This window comes from Tachyglossus aculeatus, chromosome 24 (genome assembly GCF_015852505.1).
Source record: "Tachyglossus aculeatus isolate mTacAcu1 chromosome 24, mTacAcu1.pri, whole genome shotgun sequence".
Lineage (NCBI taxonomy): Eukaryota > Metazoa > Chordata > Mammalia > Monotremata > Tachyglossidae > Tachyglossus > Tachyglossus aculeatus.
Genome location: NC_052089.1, coordinates 9,057,313 through 9,080,254, shown reverse-complemented (window position 1 = coordinate 9,080,254; position 22,942 = coordinate 9,057,313). Strand labels below are relative to the sequence as shown.

General features: G+C 46.7%; 1 protein-coding gene across 1 annotated transcript in view; it reads left to right on the top strand.

Annotated features, from left to right (window-relative positions):
- Positions 1-22,942, top strand: part of ALCAM (activated leukocyte cell adhesion molecule) — a 52,282-nt gene that overhangs the window by 9,891 nt on the left and 19,449 nt on the right. Inside the window, exons 4-12 of the mRNA XM_038766145.1 lie at positions 2,526-2,745; positions 8,621-8,685; positions 9,714-9,801; positions 11,147-11,329; positions 15,331-15,455; positions 17,180-17,312; positions 19,246-19,358; positions 22,006-22,141; positions 22,250-22,383. Coding sequence (XP_038622073.1) covers positions 2,526-2,745; positions 8,621-8,685; positions 9,714-9,801; positions 11,147-11,329; positions 15,331-15,455; positions 17,180-17,312; positions 19,246-19,358; positions 22,006-22,141; positions 22,250-22,383 — 1,197 coding nt within the window. The remainder of the gene's footprint in view (positions 1-2,525; positions 2,746-8,620; positions 8,686-9,713; positions 9,802-11,146; positions 11,330-15,330; positions 15,456-17,179; positions 17,313-19,245; positions 19,359-22,005; positions 22,142-22,249; positions 22,384-22,942) is intronic.

Sequence of the window (22,942 nt, the reverse complement as noted above, 5' to 3'; positions counted from 1 at the left end):
GGGCTCACAGTCTTCCTCTTCCCTGCCCTCCCCTCCTCTTGGCACAGGGAGGTATTACTAGTCTACTAAATGGGGAACTGGAACAATTCCTGGAGTTTTGAAGGCTATCCATTCCCCACACACATACACAAAGGCTACTGGCAAATTTCCTAGATCAGATTAGCCCCAGAGATTGATGGCTGGCCACCATCAGTCAATAAATAATAATAATAATAATAATAATAATAATGGCATTTATTAAGCGCTTACTATGTGCAAAGCACTGTTCTAAGCGCTGGGGAGGTTACAAGGTGATCAGGTCGTCCCACGTGGGGCTCACAGTCTTAATCCCCATTTTACAGATGAGGTAACTGAGGCACAGAGAAGTTAAGTGATTTGCCCAAAGTCACACAGCTGATGAGTGGCGGAGCTGGGATTTGAACCCGTGACTTCTAACTGCAAAGCCCGTGCTCTTTCCACTGAGCCACGCTGCTTCTCAGTGGTATTTACTGAGCACTTACTGTGTGCAAACCACTGTACTAAATTCTTCAGAGAGTAGAACAGTGCTCGGCACATAGTAAGTGCTTAACAAATACCATCGTTATTACAATATAACTGGAATTGGTAGACAGGTTCCTCTGCCCACAGCGAGCTTATAGTCTAACTTATGGCATCCTCTGAAGGCATGATGAGAAACTACTGGAAGCCCTCCTCATTTTGCCATCCCATAGCCGGAGATAGAGATAAACAAAGCAGTTGAAGACCCTCGCTAAGCACTGAGTACAGTGGTCTGCACACAGTAAGCGCTCACTAACTGTGATGGATTGATTGATGAGTCGGTTTTTAGCCGAGGGAAATCCCAGGCTCAGGAAGCTAATCATTCTCCCTTGAGCCGGTAACAGAGGGCTCAGAAACAACAGCAGCCGTCAGCTCTGAAGTCTAGGGAAACAGGTGGCCCGAAGAATCCGTGGCATTTTCCTCAGCCCAGTTCCTAATCCACCTACCCCTCTGCCATACCCCCTGCTTGCACATGTGTTTGACTGATCAGGAATTGAGAGTGGTCACTGGAAACCTCATTAAAAGTTGGCGGGCGGGAGGGTGCCAAGGAGAGGGCAAGAGGGGCAGCCATCCCTGGCACCCAAGTGGGTGCCCTGCTAGAGCGCCTCTCCCCCCACATCCATCCCCTCCTCTCCTCTCCTTTCCCTCCCTTCCCCTCTTTTCTTCCCTCCTTTCGCTTCCCTCCTTTCCCCTCCTCTCTGCCCTCTCCTCTTCCAAGCTGAGCTATGGCCCAGGCTTAAAAGTATTCCCAGGTGTCAGTGTGGATTATGGGGAGGAGGTTGGGGGGAAGCAATGAGAAATTGGGTCTGCCAGTTGCTTGCTGTGTGACCTTGGGCAAGCCACTTAACTTCTCTGTGCCTCAGTTTCCTCTACTGTAAAATGGGGTTACCTTTTCTCCCTCCTACTTAGAGTGTGAGCCCCATGCAGGACAAGGACTGTGCCCAACCTAATATGTACCTCCCCCAGGGCTCAGAACAGTTTGACCCTTAGTACGCACTTAACAAATAGCATTTTTTTTTAAAAAATGACGTTCCCAGCCCCATCTCTTCTGTGCCAGCCACGGCAGAGGGAAAGGGAGAAAGGAAAGTTGGAAAGACCCAGGTCAGGCTACTGCAACCCCCCCCCCCAAGCCTGGGAATTGGCGCTCCATCGTGGGGACTAATGCGTTGTTCTGGGTTAGGAGCATTTTTGGAGGGTTGAAGTCAGCATCTGATAGTATAAGACAATGAAGCTTATCATCTGAGAGTTTCCCTGGTCGAACTCAGATGCTGGAGGTGGAGACCATGCCCCCAGCAGTAGATTTTCATCCGAAAATAATCACTCTCACCAGCCCTGAAGACATTTTCCTAAATGCTTCAGTGAGAGGCCAACCTGCTAAGCCGATCTGAGTGGAGACAATTAAACTCTGAGGAGAAAGAAGCTGGGTGCCTTGGCATTTCCCCTCAGAGCTGGGGCTCCAAACTCCCTTTTGTATGGTCTCTCTCTCTTGAAAACAGAACAAGCCCTTCTTATCTCCCAAATTCATTCATTCAGTCATATTTATTGAGCGCTTACTATGTGCAGAGCCTTGGCTCCTGTTGTATAGCTTCAGGGAAGGCTTTTGTGTATGGAGGTGTTCCCTTGCCTCTTCTTGAGGGAGCCAGCCCAAATCTGTAGAAGAACACAAGTCAGTTGCCCTCTTAAAGGAATGATTTCAGAAATCATTTGTTAGTTTCCCTCTAGATCATACACTCTTTGTGGGCAGGGAAGTTGTCTACCAGTTCTGTTATACTGTACTCTCTCAACTGCTGAATAAAGTGTTCTTGCACATAGTAAGCATTCAGTAAATACCATGGATCGACTGGTGTCTTTCACTGAAACTACAATTTGTTAGCAAGCAGAAAGTGCCCTAAGAAATTAGATTGCCCCAAATATGATTCCAAAATGTCTGCTTATGCTTGCGTTGGACCCAAAGTTCTGAAAACTTTTTTGAATTTTTATTTTTGTAGGAAAGATCGGATGGCACCCCAGTATTCATCGCCTTCAGATCCTCTACGAAGAAACATGTGCAGTACGATGAAGTGCCGGAATACAAAGACAGATTAATTCTCTCAGAGGACTACACCTTATCCATCAATAATGCAAGGATCGGGGATGAAAAGAGATTTGTGTGCATGCTGGTGACCGAGGACAACGTATTTGAGGCAGCCACAGTCGTCAAGGTGTACAGTAAGTGGTTTCGATGTAATCAATCAATAGGATTTATCGAGCACATACTGTGTGCAAGGCACTGTACTAAGTGCTTTGTAAAGTACAACAGAGTTTGTAGATATGGTCCCTGCTTTCAGGAAGCTTACAGTCCAGGGGGTGAGGTATTATAATGGTCAGGTGGGAACAGTAGCTACTCTCCCCAATTATATTCTGAAGACTCTCTTCAGCGTCCATAGGCCAGCCTTCTGAAAAAACGCAATTCCACTCACCCGTGCCGGTGATTCTGAAAACAAAACACCTACCCATCTAGCCCAGGAGTTGGAGAGGTAAAGAGATGAGATGTTTGCTGTTGCTCTGCCTTGTGTAACTTCCTCGAGAAGCAGCATGGCGTAGCGGACAGAGCACGACGGACCTGGAAATCAAAAGGACCTGGGTTCAAATCCAGGCTCCACCACTTGCATGCTGTGCTGTGTCACTTCATTTCTCTGGGCCTCGGTTACCTCATCTGGAAAATGGAGACTAATTCCATGAGCCACGTGTGGAGCAGGAACTGTGCCCAACCTGATTATCTTGTATCTACCCCAGTGCTTGATAAAGTGCCTGGAACACAGGAAGCACTTAAAAAATACCATTTAAAGAATAAAAAGGAGCTTTCAGGGACCAGGAGATTTCTGGACCTCCTGAAGCAGAGAGGCGGCTGGCAAAGTCAAGCTGACTACAGTTTCCAGGAGCCTTTTGCATAAACCCTACGAGAGCCCCTTTAACACTCAATTACCTTGCTCCCTCCTACCTCATCTTGCTAGCCTCATACAACAGCCCATTCCACACACTTGGCTCCTCTAATGCTAATGCTCCTCTCTGTCCCTCGATCTTGTCTGTCTTTCCACTGACCCCTCGCCCATGACCTGCCTCAAGCCTGGAACACCCTCCCTCCTCATATCCAGCAGACAATTACTCTCCCCCTCTTCAAAGCCTTGTTGAAGGCAATTCTCCTCCAAGAGGCTTTCCTTGACTAAACCCTCCTTTCCTTTTCTCCTACTCCCTTCTGCATTGCCCTGACTTGCTCCCTTTTTTCATCCCCCTTCCCAGTTGTACAGTATCTATAATTATTTATATGAATGTCTCCCCTTCTATTCATTCAATCATATTTATTGAGCACTTACTGTGTGCAGAGCACTGTACTAAAAGCACTTGGGAAGTACAAGTTGGCAACATATAGAGACGGTCCCTACCCAACAGCGGGCTCACAGTCTAGAGGTCTCACAGTCTTCTATATGGTAAGCTCGTTGTGGGCACGGAATGTGTCCATTTATCATTTTATTGTCCTAAGTGTTTAGTACAGTACTCTGTATACAGTAAGCACTCAGTAAATACAATTGACTGAGTGACTGACTGGCATAGCTATATTGGACAAGGGACGTCCACACATATGACCACTTTTCTGACTAGCAAACTGTTGTTCACTGGGGCAGCTCTTTTAGTCATTCAGAACTTGGACTGACTGGAACTTTTCTTCACCAAATATGGGAAAACCAATCAATCGGCAGTATTTAATGAGCGCTTGTTGCGTGCAGAGCACTGCACTAAGCACTTAGGAGAGAACAATAGGATCTTACACTCTTATTTCCTGAATATAGGTGATGTTGTGTGGTCTTCTCGTGGGAAAAGCACAGGTTTGAGAGTCAGAGAATCAGCAGTCTCATCCCAGCTCTGCCACTTGCCTGCTGGGTGACTGTGGGCAGGTCACTTAACTTCTCCTGGCCTCAGTTCCCCCATCTGTAAAATGGAGATTAAATACTTGTCCTCCCTCCCTTTTTGACTGGGAGCTCTATGGAGCACCACAGTTTTTATATTTATTGTCACAGGTAAATAGGAAGAGGTACTCTCTAGCTGCCATTTTTCGTGGCCATGGTCCCAGCCGAAAAGACATGAGCTGACACCTGAGAGGTCAGAATTAAGTATTTAGGAGGCAGAGGACTCTAGCTCTCCATGTGAGTTTGGCTGTTTCAAGACACCAGCAAAGGAGAGCCAAGCCTAGTGTCACAGGCTTTATCTGTTCTCTTAATTCCATCCAAAGTCTCTCCAGAAGAGAAGTGTGGGATTGAAACTGCCCGTGGGAATGGCTGAGCGCATCCAGAAGCTTTCAGTTTCAGGAGAAACCATTTTAAATTCTAGACTCTGAATAAAACCACGTCACAGTGATCTCCTCGGAGGAATTTAGGAAAAGGTCTCTGTGAATGCCGATTGGCCTAAGTGGCTTTCTGAAATAGGAAAGCAACCAGTTGGGGATTCTGATTTGACAACACCTCAGGGTTACTGAATAAATAGAGAGAAAGTCGGAGGGGCAGGTTCATAGAACCAGACAGAAATTGCCTGAGGCTCTGTAAGCTTACTCATTATGGGGGTTCAGTTGGATTTATACAAACAAAGGAAACCTTTGTGTCCAGAAAGGACCTGGGAAAATAAATTACATTGTTTCAAATTGATTCATTTTATCACGCCTTGTCCAAATGCCAGCCCCGATTCATGTTCAAATGGTTTTCAGGACTGACATAGATCAAATTTTGGCCATTTGCCTTCCTCGGTCCTGGCGGTGACCAGGCTGACCCACTGTTGTCGTATTTGTTAAGCGCTTACTACGTGCCGGGCACTGTACTAAGCGCTGGGGTAGATATAAGATAATCGGCTAGACACAGTTCCTGTCCCACGTGGGGCTCCCAAAATTAGCCTCTGTTTTACAGATGAGGTAACTGAGGTGCAGAGAAGTGAAGTGATTTGCCCACGGTAACACAGCAGACAAGTGGTGGAGCCGGGATTATGGACTCCCAGACGCATAGGCTGTATCCACTAGGCCATGACCCCACTTGGAACCCAATGGCCTTGGGAACCAGTTAGTAGAAAAATGCGGCCCTAAACTCCACCTTCCCTCTTTCATTTCGAGCTGCTGTTTGTCCACAAGGAAGATGGATGCAAGGTGGGAGGTTAAGAAACCCGTGGTAGAAAACCCAGCTTTGGGGTATAAAGCAATAAAGAATCATTTGGGCACCCTGTCAGGATAAAATGAAAACAACCAGACTCTGAGGGGTGACAGGCAAATTTGAGAAGGGGTGGGGGAGGGAGGGAGTTGTGGAATTACTGAAATCCATCAGTTATGGCAAAGGACCCATTTTAGATAACTGATGAAATACCGTGACCGAACAAGGGACGCATTCGGACATGACCGCCAAGGTCTCTGTCTCTGGTAATCTGTGAAAAAGTTTCTGAGATAATTTTGCAAGTTATCCTCAAAGAGATTTCAGTCCATCCCGTTAAATATGGTTTGCAAGCCGCTCGTGGAGACTAGAGAATTTCTCGGATTGGGAAAACAAATTTTTCTCCCCCAGCCACTTTGAATGTTGCGACAAACAAAGTGACTCTCAGGAACAGAATTTGCATTCCTGGCTGCAGGCCAGAGAATTTAAATAGACAAGCTACACACTCTAGAAAAGGATGCTTTATAGTGGCAGCCGGGAGACCCTCCGGCTTGGGCGGAGGACAGGGAGCTGCCCTCGATGCAGGTGAAGTTTGCTGGGGCTGAGAGGAGCTTTTGCATTTCAAAAACTGCATTTACCCTCCACCATTCTGGTCAAACTGCCAGCTGCGACAGGGATGCTTTTATGTGACGCGGGGTCTAGATGGCAGGCAAACCGAGAGTCACCGGGCACATCAATCAGGCCTGTGTTTCTCATCGCTCAGTCTCCTAGCAACATGCAGGCAGAAATCCACAGCCGCAGCAGAATCTGCTCTGTCTTCCCCGGGCCCTGGGCAGAGCGCTGATGACTCCGCTCCGGGCCAAGGAGATGTGCTAAAATAAGGACCAGCCTCAAACTCCAGCTGACAGTCGGGATTGATAAATAGCTTTAGCACCCTTTGCTGCGGGTCCCTTGGGAGGGAGAACGAAGGCGACAAGCGGGAAATCCAGTCGCGGGGCGTTAACCCCACAGATGGAAGCTGTGCTTTCCAGTGGGGAAACCGGCCAAGATCCTTTGCCCCCTCTGGCTACTTCTTGGACTCTCCCTGAGAGCTGGCTCCTGGCCTTCTTGCCCCACCAGCCAGTGGGCACAAAGAAGTCTCTCAGCCTAGTCTCTGTGGGCTAGTGCCAGGGGAAGGGAAAAGCCCAGCTTCCAAGTTCCACCCCTCTTCCCCCACACAGACCCTCTATACGAAAAGGAGGTCAATATTGCTTGATTTCCCAAAGGCTAGTTGGGACATAAATGGAATGTGGAAAATGGGAACATCCCCTTAGTGTTATTCTTTTTTCTCATCATTGTTATTACTATAATTGTATTTTTTAAGCACTTACTGTCTGTCCAGCTCTCTTCTAAGCACCGGGGTAGATATAAGTTAAACAGGTTGAATACAGTCCCTGTTCCACAGTAAAGCTCACAGTCAGGGACAACAGTTGAGGAAACTGAGGCATAAGAAGTTAAGTGACTTGTCCAGGGTCACACTGCAAGTAAATAGCAGAGTCAGTATCAGAACTCAGGTCCTTTGACTCGCAGGCTCATGTTTTTTCTACTAGGCTATACTGCTTCTCTGGTCTCTGTGCTTTGAGAGACAAGGAGGGCTTTGCTCTCACTGCACTTGCTTCAGCCATGTGCTCCGGGCTTCCTATGTGCCAACAAGGCTAGGCGCGTAGCACAGTGCCTGGCACTTAGTAAGCATTTAACAAATACCACAATTATCATTATTATTACCCCTGGACATTCAACCATTAGAAAAACAGACTCATGGGGTCAGCTGGATGCCTCCTGTAACTACTTGCAGATTCACTGATGAGGCTCTCTTCTCCATCACCTGTCTGCTGTGTGACCCTGGGCAAGTCATTTCACTTCTCTGGGCCTCAGTTCCCTCATCTGTAAAATGGGGATTAAGACTGTGAGCCTCATGTGGGACAGGGACCGTCCAACCTGATTTGCTTGTATCCACCCCAGCACTTAGTACAGTGCTGATCTTGGATAATTAATATAACGATAATGGTATGAATCAAGGACTTTCTGTATTCCAAGTATTCCAAGCACTGTGCTCAGTACCAGAGCAGACGTGAAAGAGAGAAACAGCATGGTTTAGTGGACGATCATGGGCTCGGGAGTCAGAGGACCTGAGTTCTAATGCCGGCTCTTTCACTCGCCTGCTGTGTGACCTGGGCAAGTCACGTAACTTCTCTGTGCCTCAGTAACCTCATCTGTAAAATGGGAATTAAAAAACCTGTTTCATCCTCCCACTTAGACTGTGAGCCCTAAGGGGTGACAGGGACTGTGTCTGACTAGATTATTTTGTATCTTCCCACACTTAGAACAGTGCCTGGTACGTAGTAAATGCTTGATATATATTATTAAAAGAAATAAGTAAATAATTATCTGATTGGACACAGTCCCCGTTCCACATGTGGCTCTCAGTCTAAGCAGGAGGCCGAACAGGTTTTTTTATCCCCATTTTACAGTCTAAGGGGGAGGGAGGACAAATACTGAATCTCAGTCCTGCGGGTGAGGAAATTAAGGACAGAGAAAGTCTGGGCACCTGCCCAGGTCACACGACAGGCAAGTGGCGAGTCAGGATTAGAACCCAGGTCTCCTGACTCCTATCCTATGCTCTTTCCACTCCAGCTTCCCTGCTCCTACATTAATATAACTGAGTTGGTAGAAATGATGCCCGTTCTCAAGGGGCATCAGAAATGAATAAGGTGAAGGTGGTGTTTCAAAATACAGCCTGGCTGGATGGCCAGGTGCAACCTGGAGTCCCTCCAGTTATTGGCTTAGTTGTTGGGGTGGGGGCTGGGAGTGGGGAGGGACATTTTGGGGTTTGCCGACTTGCATTTTATTGATGGACATTCCTTTTTTTGTAAAACTTTCAGAGCCTCCATCCAAACCTGAAATTGTCAACCAATCCAAGTTCCTGGAGACAGAACAGCTGAAAATGGTAAGGCCGTGTCTCCCGATCAATTTGTCTCCTTGTGGCAGCCTCTCTTGGAGTCCTGTTACTGGCCAAATTTGGGTTGAGGCAGGCATCCTGCTGTGACCTCTGGTTGCCATTTTCAGACTTTGTCAAAAGCCTCTGGCTGGCTGTTTCCGCTTCATTCTGTCTCTGCAGCCATTGAATCAGTGGTATTTATTGAGTGCTAACTGTGTGCAGGGCGCTGTACTCAACGCTGGGGCAAGCACAATAGCGTAGACACAGTCCTGGCCTTAAAGGCTATATCCAAACAGATCTATCTGAGTTGGTCCCTAACCAAAACCAAAGCCCTAGCCCAAAAAGACTGATTTCTTTGACCCGAACTCAGTGCCCCTTTTGGATTCTAAATGGGAAACATTCCACATGCCCATCTCCACCTGATGCAGAAGCAGTCAATCAATGCTATTTATTAAGTGTTTATTCTGTGCAGAGCACTGAGCTAAGTACTTGAGAGAGGACAATAAAAGTAAATGACATAACCCCCCACTAAACTAACCTCCTTGAGAGCAGGGGTAGTGTCTACCAACTTTTTCTTATTGTACTATCTCAAGTGTTTGATACAGTGCTCAGCACACAGTAAGCATTCGATAAATACCATCGATCGATCGATCCCTGCTCACAAGGCGCTCACGGTCTAAATAATTTAATGGAGAATGAACTTTAAGTTTGGAAGAAAGAAATCCACGAGAGGCCATATTCTTTGCTGCTGTATCCCTCTCCATCCTCTTCTTTCCTCTCCTCCCTGCTAAGCCTCTTGACTGAGTCCAGCACTGCCTGTCAAGATATATCACACTCCCCTCTGGAGCAGTAGGACAACTGAGTGCTTACTGTGTGCACAGCACTGGACTGAGTGCTTGGGCGAATACATTATAACATGCAATTCTCTGCCCACAGCAAGTCCTGATTTAGGACCTCTGCCCCTCTTCCCTTTCTCCTCCGAATCACTGATTATTTCAAAAATAAACTAGCTGACTGCAACCCTCTCTGTTTTCCAGCTAGGGGAATGTGTTTCACGAGAAAGTTATCCCGAAGGCAACATCACGTGGTACAGGAACGGGAAAGTCCTGTATCCTTTAGAAGGAGGTGAGTTGGAGATGCACTCAAAATTCTTCCGACACACTGCAGCGGTTGGTAATCTTTGCAAGTTCCTCCTGTTCCTTTAGGAGGTATCCTGTTGGATTCACATTCACGCACTCTTATTTGAATGTCTGCTAGGTCGCCTTCAGGGTTTTGTGCTCCCCCAGGAGGGTGATGGGGAAAGCATTTGTGTTTGGGGCAGGAGCGTAGGCGTTCATCGGAAAGGATAGGATGTCACAACTTCTGATCTTTCCACTTCCTCTCCACGGGTCTTCCAGACAAGAGGGGTGAGAGGTTTGGAAAGGGAGAGGTCTTTTCCCCGTGACAACTCACGCTGAACGCCAGCCTCCCAAGAGAGACGTGACCTCGCTGACGGTAGGGAGACTCCTGTGCTTCAGGATCCAGCCCGAGGTCCCTGGCATAGTAGTAGAACAATAGCATTTATTAAGTACTTACGATGTGCTGAGCGCTGGGAGAAAATACACAGGTAGTCTGCTTGAACCACAGCCATAATTTTGGGCTTTTCCCCTGGTCCCCCCTGAAGGTGGGTGAGGGACAGTGGAGGACCCCAGAACAATCCCCAAGCCCAAAGAGACATTCTCCCCCAAATGTCAGGAGCACAGGAAGGTTGAGAGTCAGTTAATCATATTTATTGAGTGCTTACTGTGTGCAGAGGACTGTACTAAGTGCTTAGGAGAGTTCAGTATAATGGACACCTTCCTTGCCCACAACGAGCTTAGAGCCTAGCGAGGGAGGCAGACAATATAAATAAATAATTTACAGATATGTACATAAGTGGTGTTGGGTTGGGAGGGGGGATGAATAAAGGGAACAAATCAGGGCAATGCAGAAAGGAGGTGAATAAAAGAGGACTTAGTCAGGGAAGGCCTCTTGGAGGAGATGTGCCTTCAATAAGGCCCTGAAGCAGGGAGAGTAATTATCTGTCGGGTGTGAGGAGGGAGGGAAGAGGCAAAATGTGGGCAAGAGGTTGGCAGAGAGATAGATGAGATGGTGGTATATTGAGAAGGTTAGCGTTAGAGGAGCAAAATATGCAGGCTGGGTTGTATTAGGACAGTAGTGAGGTGAGGTAGGAGGGGGTAAGGTGATTGAATGTATTAAAGCCAATGGTGAGGAATTTCTGTTTGATGCAGAGATAAAAGGGTAACCACTGGAGGTACTTGAGGAGTGAGGAAACATGGCCTGAACGTTTTTGTAGAAAAATGATCAGGGCAACAGAGGGAAATATGGACTGGAGTTCGGAGAGTCAGGAGACTGGGAGGTGAGCAAGGAGGCTGCTACAGTAATCGAGGTGGGTGAGCGAGCCTAAAGCAGGTGCCCTCTGTCTTCTCAGCTGTGGTCATCGATACACACAAATACGTGGACCAAGGAACCCAGCTTCACACCGTGACTTCCACTCTGCAGTACAAGACTACGAAAGGCGACATTAAGATTCCATTCACCTGCTCCATCTCCTACATTGGGCCTTCCGGCAGGAAAACAATCCAGTCCGACCCGGCAGTCTTTGATATTTACTGTAAGTTGTTCGCACTTGCTTGCCCGGAATACCTTCACCCAGAGAGTCTTCTCCAAGTGAGGGGTATTTGAAGGGGATGGGCCAAACGCGAGAGCCCGGTCTGTTGGAGAGCCAAGTTATGAGATTGATGGGTGGCGGATGGGAGAATTTTGTTTAAATTTTAGGGAGGGTGAGTTAGGGGTGGTATGGCACTATTCTGAAGACCTCTAAGGATCAACTCCTGGAAAAAAACGCTCAGCATTTCAATCAATGAGTGGTTTTAACTGAGAGCTTTCTATGTGCACAGCACTGTACTAAGCACTGGGGAAAGTACAGTACATTTTTCCACCTCACTTTCTCACTTCAATATTTGAATTGGGATCAGGTGAATAAAAGGTAGACAGGTAAACCTCATTTCTTAAAAGAAAAGAAAGAGTAAATATGGCTTAAGAGAAAACAGAAGTTCTAGCTGTCCCCCTGTGTTCAGGAAATTATCTGGCAGCCTGTTTCTCTCCCTCCTAATGAACAGGTAATATTAATAACAATTCTGGTATTTGTTAATTGCTTACTATGTGCCAACCACTATACTAAGCTCTGAGGTTCTGAGGTAGTTACTAGTTAACACATACATTCTCTGTCCTACGTGGGGCTTATAGACATGGGGCCCTGAGAAGGAGCATGGCCTAGTGGGAAGAGCATGGGCCTGGGAATTATAGGTTAATAATAATGGCATTTATTAAGCAGTTACTATGTGCAAAGCACTGTTCTAAGTGCTGGGGAGGATACAAAGTGATCAGGTTGTCCCACGTGGGGCTCACAGTCTTAATCCCCATTTTACAGATGAGGTAACTGAGGCCCAGAGAAGTTAAGTGACTTGCCCAAAGTCACACAGCTGACAATTGGCAGAGCCGGAATTTGAACCCATGACCTCTGACTCCAAAGCCCGGGCTCTTTCCACTGAGCCACGCTGCTTCCCCAAGCCCAGCTCCACCACTGTCTGCTGTGTGACCTTGGGCAAGTCACTTCACTTTGCCTCAGTTACCTCATCTATAAAATGGGGATTAAGACTGTGAGCCCCACAAGGGACAGGGACTGTGTCCAACCCAATTTGCCTGACACATACTAAGTGCTTAACAAATACCACCATTATTATCACTATTATATTATTCTAGTCAAAGGGGGAGGGAGAACAGGTAATGAATCCTCATTTTACAGAAGAGGAAACCAAGTCATAGAGAGGCGAAGTGGCTTGCCCAAAGTCACACAGCAGGCAAGAGTAGAAGCCAGGATTAGAACCAGGATCTTCTGATTCCCAGGCCCGGGCTCTTTCCACTAGGCCACACTGCTTCTTGCCTGTGGGTCAGACTGCCCTAATTCCTTTTTCTGCTTGAGACAGTGGATTGCTTATCTCAGACACCCTCAAAGGGTCCATGTTATGGTATGGAACCATGCCTCCCAAGCAATGTTGTCTTTTTTTTTATGGAATTTGTTAAGTGCTTAATATGTGCAAGGCACTGTATTAAGCACTGGGGTGGATCCAAGGACATCGAGTTGGACACAGTCCCTGTCCCTCATGGGACACAGTCACAGAGCTCACAGGCTTGAGCTCAGTCTCAAGCCCCATTTTACAGATGAGGTAACAGACTCAGAGAAGAGAAGCGACTTGCCTAAGGTCACACAGCAGACAAGTGGCGGAGCTGGAATTAGAACCATGAACTTCTGACTCCCCGTGCTCATGGGGAAAGTCCTGGACCCTCTGTCCTGTGCCTTAAACTAACCAGTGAGGCCATCCCCTTTGGGTATCCTGGTGGGGCTGTTTTTGAAAACCCTGATGGCACTGTCTCCATCGCAGAAATGCTTTCTCAGTAGTCTAAGTAACAGCTGTGTGAGACAAAGTTTCCTCCACAGATCAGTCTGTTTCTGGTACCAATGCAGTATAGGGGAGAGAGGTTGTTTAGGGAGAGAATGAAGCTCTCGGAAACTGGCTAAGGCAGACTGAGGAGGGAAAGGAGGCTTGTAGGATGGCTGGGATGGGGAGATTACATGGGAGAGGGAAAGCAAGGAGCAGAGAGCTGCAATCTGTTAGGGAAGCGGAAGGATTTTCAGGACAGAGGAAAACTGGGGAGGCAGTAAATGGCCAGAGAGGTCGGTGAGAGAGAGCAGGGACTGCAATGGGGAGAGCCAGGCAAAGAAAATGACAGAAGACCAAAACACTGGAGGGCCTGCTGGCTGAACTCGGGCCAGTTGCTGAGCCTCGGTTTCCTCATCTGTAAAACGGGGATAAAATAACTGTTCTCCCCACCTCTTAAATTGTGAGTTGCATATAGGAGAGGGACTGTGTCTGAACTGATTGTCCATATCTGCCCCAGGACGTAGCCGAGTGCTTTGGCAAAGAGGAAGCACTTAATTAATATGACATCATAATTAGTGTTATTAGACCCAGATGGGTTTATCTGTAGCTGTATGCTCATTCTGAATAGGGAAGAGGAGTTGCCTAGTGGATAGAGCACAGGCCTGGAAATCAGTAGGACATGGGTTCTAATTCCGGCTCTGCCATTTATCTGCAGTGTGACCATGGGAAAAAATCACAACTTCTCTGTGCCTCCATTAACTCATCCGTAAAATGGGGATTAAGACCATGAGCCCCTTGTGGATCATGGACTGAGTCCAACCTGATCAGCTTGTGTCCAACCCAGAGTTTAGCATATAGTCAGCACTTAATACCATTTTTTTTTTAAAAAAAGCTTCATACATATGCCTTACAGGGAGTTGTGAATACTTAGTTGTTTAATTGGCATGGGGGTGCTGAGATAGCTGTTGGGGATATAAAGTAGATTAGGATTGTCCCTCTAGACTGTAAACTCTTTTGGGGGCAGGGAATGTCTCTTTTATATTGTGTATAGTGTGCTTTCCCAAATGCTTAGTACAATTCTCTGAACAAAGTAAGTGCTGACTGACTGATTAGGAATTAACAAGGGAAGGCCTCCTGGAGGAGGTTTGATTTCAGAAGGACATGGAAGGTGAGTTTACTGGTTCATTAATATGATGGCGGTGTTGCCCTTAGCTGATGTTCATACCTGCAAACCTTCCAGGGACCCCCAAGACACTGGGTCCCCAATCTCTTCACCATTCTGGAATGCTAAAATAATTCTTTCCACCCACCCTGTGCCTCGTGGGATTTCCCATTCAGATGTGATAAGTGAGGATATATGCCTCAGACTATTTGAGAGAGTTGGAAAGATGGCATGAAGTTTTCGAAAGTCATTTCTTTTTTAAATTTTGATATACGTCATCTTGGTCTCCATTCAAGATCTGGTCAGTGGTACCCTGCCTTTGAATGCCTTGAGCATTTTTCTTGGGAGCGGCAGCACATATTAAAGAATACCCTCTAGTCCTATTTTCTAGGGAAAAATGACCAAAGTGGAATGAAAGTTATGTCTTGGCTCCACTGAATGGGACAGAATTATATTACACCCAGTTCTGTTCATTGCATGGTGGGTCTATCTTTGTACATGATATCCATCTTTCAGAAAGCGGGCTAGTCTTTGGCACACCTTTTTGTGCTGTTTAATGCCAGTTCCATTTTTATTAAAAAAAACTCCAAGTGCACTGGGGCTCGAAGAGCTTAGGTGATTTGCGTGGCTGTTTGAGAACTTCCAAGCGGTGTTTTACACAATATGGTTAAATTCTCTTCTAATGAAATCATAGAGGGAGATTGTTCCTACTGGTATTTTACACATAAAATAATTACGGTCATTCCCGCTCCAGTTAGCGAAATTTTGCTATGAAGAAATTGATTTTTATATAACTGGTTCTCTTTGTAGTTTGTTCTAACCAGGTTTAGTTCTCACTATGGAAAGTACCTATTAACTTCAATCTTTCTAAAATAAGATATATTTAAGCAATTACCATTTCCTGCGACTTAAGAAAATGGGGTATAATTTTGTCAGTTATATTGAATGTGTAGAATGATTTGGTCCTTGAGAAAAAAAGGAGTTAACTTGGTTCCATTATTTTCTCAGATCCCACAGAGAAGGTGACCATTCAGGTGCTACCCAAAAATATCATCAAGGAAGGGGATAATGTCACCCTGAAATGCTTAGGAAATGGCAACCCTCCTCCAGAAGAATATCTGTTTTTCCTTCCGGTAAGTGGTCCTTATTCCAACTTGGCCATAACTAATAATAATAGTGGTGATAATAATAATGCTTATTGTGGTATTTAAGTGCATACTTTGTGTCGAGCACTGTACTGAGTAGTAGAATAGATGGACTATAATCAGGGTAGAGAGAGTCCCTGTCCCATGTGGGGCTTGCAGTCTGAGGAACTCTGAGCATGACCACTTCCAGTGGTCAGACAAGCACCTTATGGGGTGGTTTGAATGTATTTACGGAACATAAATTCATTCAACTGTATTTATTGAGCATTTTCTGTGTGCAAAGCACTGTACTAAGCTCATGGGAGAGTACAATAAATGAGGTCGGGTCATGAGAAACCCGGAGAAAATCCCTCCCGATCTGTGCCTGGTCTTAAAACAGCCATGGGGTATTCTGTGAGATCTAGTGTAGGCTTTCTTATTATTGACACTCTGTGTTCTGGGACCTATACCTTCACTAAAATGACAAAAGTTATACTGCTATCAGTAAAATATCACAGAGAAGCGGGAGTTTCTGAAAAACCAAAATGATTTTGCTGCTCATAGAAGGCCAAAAACATCACCTCATGAAGAAAAGGAATTCAGCCAAGCAATCAGTGGTATTTATTGAGCACTTACTGGGTGCATGGCTTGGGAGTCAGAAGGATCTGGGTTCTAATCCTGACTCCGCCTGCTGTGTGACCTTGGGCAAGTCACTTATCAGTGCCGCATCTGTAAAATGGGGAGTAAGACCGTCAGTCCTATCTGGGGTAGGGACTGAGTATCTACCCCAGCATTTAGAACGGTGCTTGACACACAGTAAGTGCTAAACAAATATCATTACTGTTATTAGCTTGGGAAACCTTAATACAGTTGTGCCCTCAAGAAGCTTTCAAACTAGTGGGGGAAAGTGATGTGAAAATACATTACAGGTAGGGGAAGCAGAGAATATAAGGAGATGTGAATGAGTGAGGTGGGGTGAGTATCAAAGTACTGAAAGACCCAAGTGTGTAGATGACACGGGAGGAGGGCCAGTGAATAGGCTGGGTAGATGAGAGGTTAATTCAGGGAAGGCTTCCTGGAGGAGGTGTGCCTTCGGAAGGGCTTTGAAGTTGGGGAGAGCAGTGGTCTGCCGGATGTGAAGGGGGAGGGACGACATGAGGAAGGGATTGTTGGTGAGATGAGAGGGAAGAACGGTCAGTAGGTTGAAATTAGAGGAGCAAAATGCGTGGGCTGGGATTTATTGGGCAAGGATAGGTAGAGGAGAGAGCTGATCAACGGCCATAAATCAAAGGACGAGAGTCTTGTTCTTGCTTTTCTGGTAGGGAGACTCGAACCCAGTACTACTGGATGTGGTTCCCCCAGCTGGAAACTGGGCAGAAGCCCCTGGGCACTGCTCTCCTGGAAGGTGAAAGTAGTGGAAGCCCCCATCTCTTGAGCCTGGGGAGTCAGCCCACTTCTAGTGGGGCTCCTTCCTGTCCTCTCCCCTCACAAACCGGGGTCCCCACATATTTACTTCTCTGAGAATCTCAGGGGGCTGGCTCTGAAAACAGCAGCACAGGAAGCTATAAAAAAAAACTGTTTCCAAATTTCACCCAGCGATCCCCCGTCCCTTCTCAAAGTGGTCTCCCGTTTTCAGAAGCGAGGGCCGTGGGCCGCAGGCAGTCCAGGATGCTAAGCTCAGAGCTTAGCGCCCCGGGGGAATGAATCGTCAGCTGTTTGGACTCTCTCCTCAGGGCCAGCCGGATGGGATAAGGAGCTCAGACACCCTCCTGCTGATGGACGTGCGGCGCAATGCCACGGGAGAGTACAGGTGCTCGCTGGCGGACAAAGAAGGCATGACTGCATCCACCACCATCACTGTGCACTGTAAGTCCAGCACCAAGCAGGAGCTCTGGGGGAGTGATCTCCCAGACCTGCTCACCCCAGGTTTCTTCTGACAGCCTGAAAGATTCCCATCAGAGCCTTGAGCCCTTTTTGGGACAGGGACTGTGCCCAACCTAATTAAGGTATATCAGTTCCTAACTATGAGGAAGGTAACAACCCAGAGAGCCTCTCTTCATGAAGAACAGTGTCTTGGTTTCTGTATGTTTATGAGGATTCGATAGTGTTATTGGGCACAAGGTAAGAGAGAGGTATTACTGGGGCTTGAACCCCAGACTTTAGCACGTGACTTCTCTGTACCTCGGGTTCCTCAACTGTAAAATGTAAAAAGTCCTCCTCCCTTGTATTTAAACTGCGAGTCCCACGTGGGACAGGGACCTGATAAACTTGGATCTACCATAAGAAATACCATAAAAAAAGACCCCCAAAGGGTGGGATTCACTCTGTCATGTGTTCCTTCCCCCTAATGTCCAAAGGTCGCAGATCCAAGTGACCCAAAAGGGGGAGGACTTTGTTGCTAACAAAGTTTATATGTTGCCAACCTGTACTTCCCAAGCGCTTAGTACAGTGCTCTGCACACAATAAGCGCTCAATAAATACGATTGATTGATGGATTGAGGAAGGAAGGGAAATGAGGGCTTAGTCAGGGAAGGCCTCTTGGAAAAGATGGGATTTGAATAAAGCTTTGGATGTAGGAAGAGTGGTGATCTATTGGATATGAACAGGAAGGGAGTTCCAGGCCAGAGGGAGAAAGTTGGAAAGGGGTCAGTGGCAAGATAAATGGGATCAAGGTACAGTGAGTAGGTTTGGTTTTAGAGGAGCCAAGTGTTTGGGGTGGACTGAAGTAGGAAATCAGCAAGGTAAGGTAGGAGGGGGAGAGCTCACTAAGTGCCTTAAAGCCAACAGGCTGGGCTTGTGGGGGTAGGTAAAGCAGCAAGGAGGGACACCCCCCCCCCAACACCCAGATTTCTCTTCCATATTAAAACAATGACATGCTGACTAATAATAATAATAATGATGACATTTATTAAGCGCTTACTATGTGCAAAGCACTGTTCTAAGCACTGGGGAGGTTACAAGGTGATCAGGTTGTCCCACGAGGGGCTCACAGTCTTCATCCCCATTTTCCAGATGAGGGAACTGAGGCACAGAGAAGTTAAGTGGCTTGCCCAAAGTCACACAGCTGACAATTGGTGGAGCCAGTATTTGAACCCATGACCTCTGACTCCAAAGCCCAGGCTTTTTCCACTGAGCCACGCTGCTTCTCTGATGACTAGGTCATCTTCTGTAGCTAATCTTTCACAGGCAAAACCCTCCTTGCAAGCTCCTTCTTGGCAGTTGGTGCTGTACAAAAGGAATATCAGACTGTGCCATTCTCTTCAGCCTACTGTTGGCTGTCTGATTATTCCTGATTTCCAAATTTCAACCATTACTACCTAGTGGGAGACTTTCCCCACTTATCTGCCTCCGTTATCTCCAGCACACACTTCAAGACTTCCAAGAAGAAGATGCCCAGGTTTCAAAATCAGCCTGCCATTTTTTTGTTTATTATTTTATGATACTTGCGAAGCGCTTACTATGAATCAGGCACTGTACTAAGTTCTGGGGTAGATACAAGCAAATCAGATTGGACAGAGTCCATATCCCCCGTGGAGCTCACACTCTGAATCCTCGTTTTACAGATGAGGGAACTGAGGCACTGAGCAGTGAAGTGCCTTGCCCAAGGTCACAGAGCAGTCAAGTGGCAGAGCTGGGATTCGAACCCAGGTCCTCTAACTCCCAGGCCCGTGCTCTAGCCATTAGGCTCTGCTGCTTCTCAATTTGATCGATCTCTGTGGGTTCTCACCCTCCCCTCCCCCCAAAATGGATCTGCAGTTCTCCTCACCTCAGAGTTTCACACGATTCCTCTTCCTCACAGATCTGGATTTGTCCCTAAATCCCAGCGGGGCGGTCACGAAGCAACTCGGCGACGCTTTGCCTGTGTCTTGCACCATATCTTCGAGTAGGAACGCCACGGTCACCTGGACGAAAGTAAGATCCTTTTCTCTGGAGCAGCCAGTTCCTCGAACCGCCCTCCTCTCCCCCTCTTTTCATAGTTCGCCCCATCCAGGAAAGAAGGCTGAGGCCACCTGCCTCTCTGCATGTGTGTGTTCATCCTTTCGAAGGAGGAGCCTTCATTAGTCCTTGGAGAAACATCGCTGCACTGTGAAATCACATTTGCTCTGAATTTTAATTTAGGGGATGGCCACACTAGGCCCACAACTGGCTCTGAAATGTCTCTGATTTCTCTTTGCCTCTGTGACCTCATCTGTAAAAATGGGGATGAAGACTGGGAGCCAGCCCCATGTGGGACAAGGACTGTGTCCAAACTGACTAGCTTTTATCTACCCTGGTGCTTTACATATCTATTCTATTTATTCTATTTTGTTAGTATGTTTGGTTTTGTTCTTTTTCTCCCCCTTTTAGACTGTGAGCCCACTGTTGGGTAGGGACTGTCTCTATATGTTGCCAACTTGTACTTCCCAAGCGCTTAGTACAGTGCTCTGCACACAGTAAGCGCTCAATAAATACAATTGATGATGAAATGCCGTTATTATTGTTATTAAAGATATCGGTGACTCCTGGCTTGCAGCAGGGTGGTGGCTGGAAGAGCCCTAACCCTTGCTCCCAGCTAAATAGTTGTCAGCAGTGCTAATCAATCAATCAATCAATCAATCGTATTTATTGAGCGCTTACTATGTGCAGAGCACTGTACTAAGCGCTTGGGAAGTACAAATTGGCAACACATAGAGACAGTCCCTACCCAACAGTGCTAATTCCACCTGGCCAGGAGGACCAGAGCCACTCTGGCTGCTCGTAGAGGATGCAGAATCATAATAATGTTGATAATTGTGGCATTTGTTAAGCACTTACTAGGTACCAAGCGCTGGAGTAGACACACGATAATCAGATCCCACATGGGGCTCACAGTGTAAGTAGGAGGGAGAACAGGGATTGAATTCCCGTTTTTACAGATGAAGGAGTTGAGAAGTTGAGTGACTTGCCTGAGGTCACATAGCACAGAAGTAATAATAATGATAATTGGGGTACTTGTTAAGCCCTTATGTGCCAAGCACTTTTCTAAACACTGAGGTGGGTACAAGAAAATCAGGTTGGACACATTCCCAGTCCCACGTGGGGCTCACAGTCTTAATCCCCCTTTGACAGTTGAAGGAAGAGCACAGGCCTGGGAATCAGTCATGTGTTCTAATCCTGAGTTTGCCACGTGTCTGCAGTGTCACCTTGGGCAAGTCATTACACTTCTCTGGGCCTCAGTTACCTCCTCTGTAAACTGGGGGTTAAGATTACAAATAACATAATTGCATTAGTTGAAGTGAAAAGGGTTTGAAACTTCCCAGGAAACATTCATGCATTCATTCAATCGTATTTATTGAGCGCTTACTGTGTGCAGAGCACTGTACTAAGTGCTTGGGAAGTACAAGTTGGCAACATATAGAGATGGTCCCTACCCAACAGTGGGCTCGCAGTCTAGAAGGCGGGCTCACAGTCTAGAAGACTACATTACATTAATTACATTAATGTAATGCTGAACCAAGTTCAGCAGAGACCAAGGTTTGACCCTTTTGTGCATGGGCACTGTGTTTTGTATACCGGGCCTACCTCCTCTCCCTTCTGGTTGCAAGCCTTTAATAATAACAATGATAATAATGATTGTGTTATTTGTTAAGTGCAAACTAAGCACTGGGGTAGATACAAAATAATCAGGTTCCACATGAGGCTCACCATCTAAATGGGAGAGAGAATGGCTAGTGAATCCCCATTTTGCAGAGGAGGGAACTGAGGCACAGAGAAGTTAAGTGACTTGCCCAAGGTGACACAACAGTTAAGTGGTGGAGTCAAGGTTAGATCCCAGGTCCACTGGCTCCCGTGCACGTTCCAGTAGGCCACGCTGCTCTAAGACCGGCAGAGTGGATTGTGTCTACCCCAGTGCTTATCGCAGCGTGGCTCAGTGGAAAGAGCACAGGCTTGGGAGTCAGAGGTCACAGGTTCGAATCCCAGCTCCGCCACTTGTCAGCTGTGTGATCTTGGGTAAGCCACCTACCTTCTCTGTGCCTCAGTCACCTCATCTGTAAAATGGGGATTAAGACTGTGAGCCCCAAGTGGGACAACCTGATCACCTTGTATCGCCACCAGCACTTAGAACAGTGCTTTGCAAATAGTAAGTGCTTAACAAATACCACCATCATTACTACTGTTATTATAGCTGCAATTTATTACATCTTTACTTATATTAATGTCTGCCTCCCTGCTCATTATGGGTAGGGAATGTGTCTCATTATACTGTACTCTCCCAAATGTCTAGTACAGTGCTCTGCACACAGTAAGTGCTCAATAAATATGATTCACTGACTGTGCTTGGCACATAGTAATCACATAACAAATCCCACTCACTATTATTATTATCTCCATTAATGTCCACCCCTTTCCTTCCTTTGATTCCTCAGGAGAACACCTCCTTTAGGGCAAGGCATACCCTTGGGTTTTCATGCCACAGATGGGCGTTGTAATCGATCGTTAGCCTGTCAAGAACTATTACATGAGATCTTAATTATTCTTGCGTAAAGAGGCACCCAGTCAACTGAGCTGGGCCAAATAATCAACTTTCCGTTTACCTCAGGATAACACCAGGCTGCGGACGAGCCCGTCCTTCTCCAGTCTCCACTACCAGGACGCCGGACTCTACGTCTGTGAAACCATCCTCCAGGAGGTGGAGGGCTTACGGAAAAGGGAATCACTGACCCTAACCGTGGAAGGTGATCCTCACGGCAGCGGGGGGGAATGAGTTGGCAGAAGTCACCGGGAACGGGCTTTGGGTGTCATCCGCCGCAACGTTTTCAATATGATGCTGCTGCTCTTTTTAGGAAAGCCTCAAATCAAAATGACAAAGAAAACAGATCCGAGCGGATTGTCTAAGACCATTACCTGCCACGTGGAGGGTTTTCCAAAGCCGGCAGTACAGTGGACAATCACAGGCAGCGGGAGCGTCAAAAACAAGGCGAGTATTTCCGTTCCCCTGCATGGGACGAGGACCGAAGCGGAGAATTAAATTGGAAATAATAATGGTACTGGTTAAGTTCTTTCTATGTGCCAAGCGCTGTTCTAAGCGCTGGAGCACATACACGTTCATCAGGTTGGACACAGTCCCTGTCCCGCCTAGGGCTCACGCTCTTAATCCCCATTTTGCAGATGAGGTAACTGAGGCCCAGAGAAGTTAAGTGACTTACCTAAGGTCATTCAGGAAATTGGCTGTTCTCTCTCTTTCGGGGAACCCAGGAAGGAAGAGGTATCAGGGTGACAAGCGCTCCCTCATGATCTTTTTCTAAAGAAAGCAAAAGGAAGTTGTTCCAGGTTCACCAGTTCCAGAAACTCAATTGGTGTCCCCATTTAGGCAGACATTTCTCCACATCATAAACCTGTGCATTAAAATATAGTGAGAGGCCCCTTTACATTAAGAAGCCTCCTATCTGAAATTGTTCTCTAATGGAGGATAGAGCAGTTAGTTACTGCCATCAAGCTTATGTCTGTGTATGCTGGAGCCAAAGTATGAGGCTAGG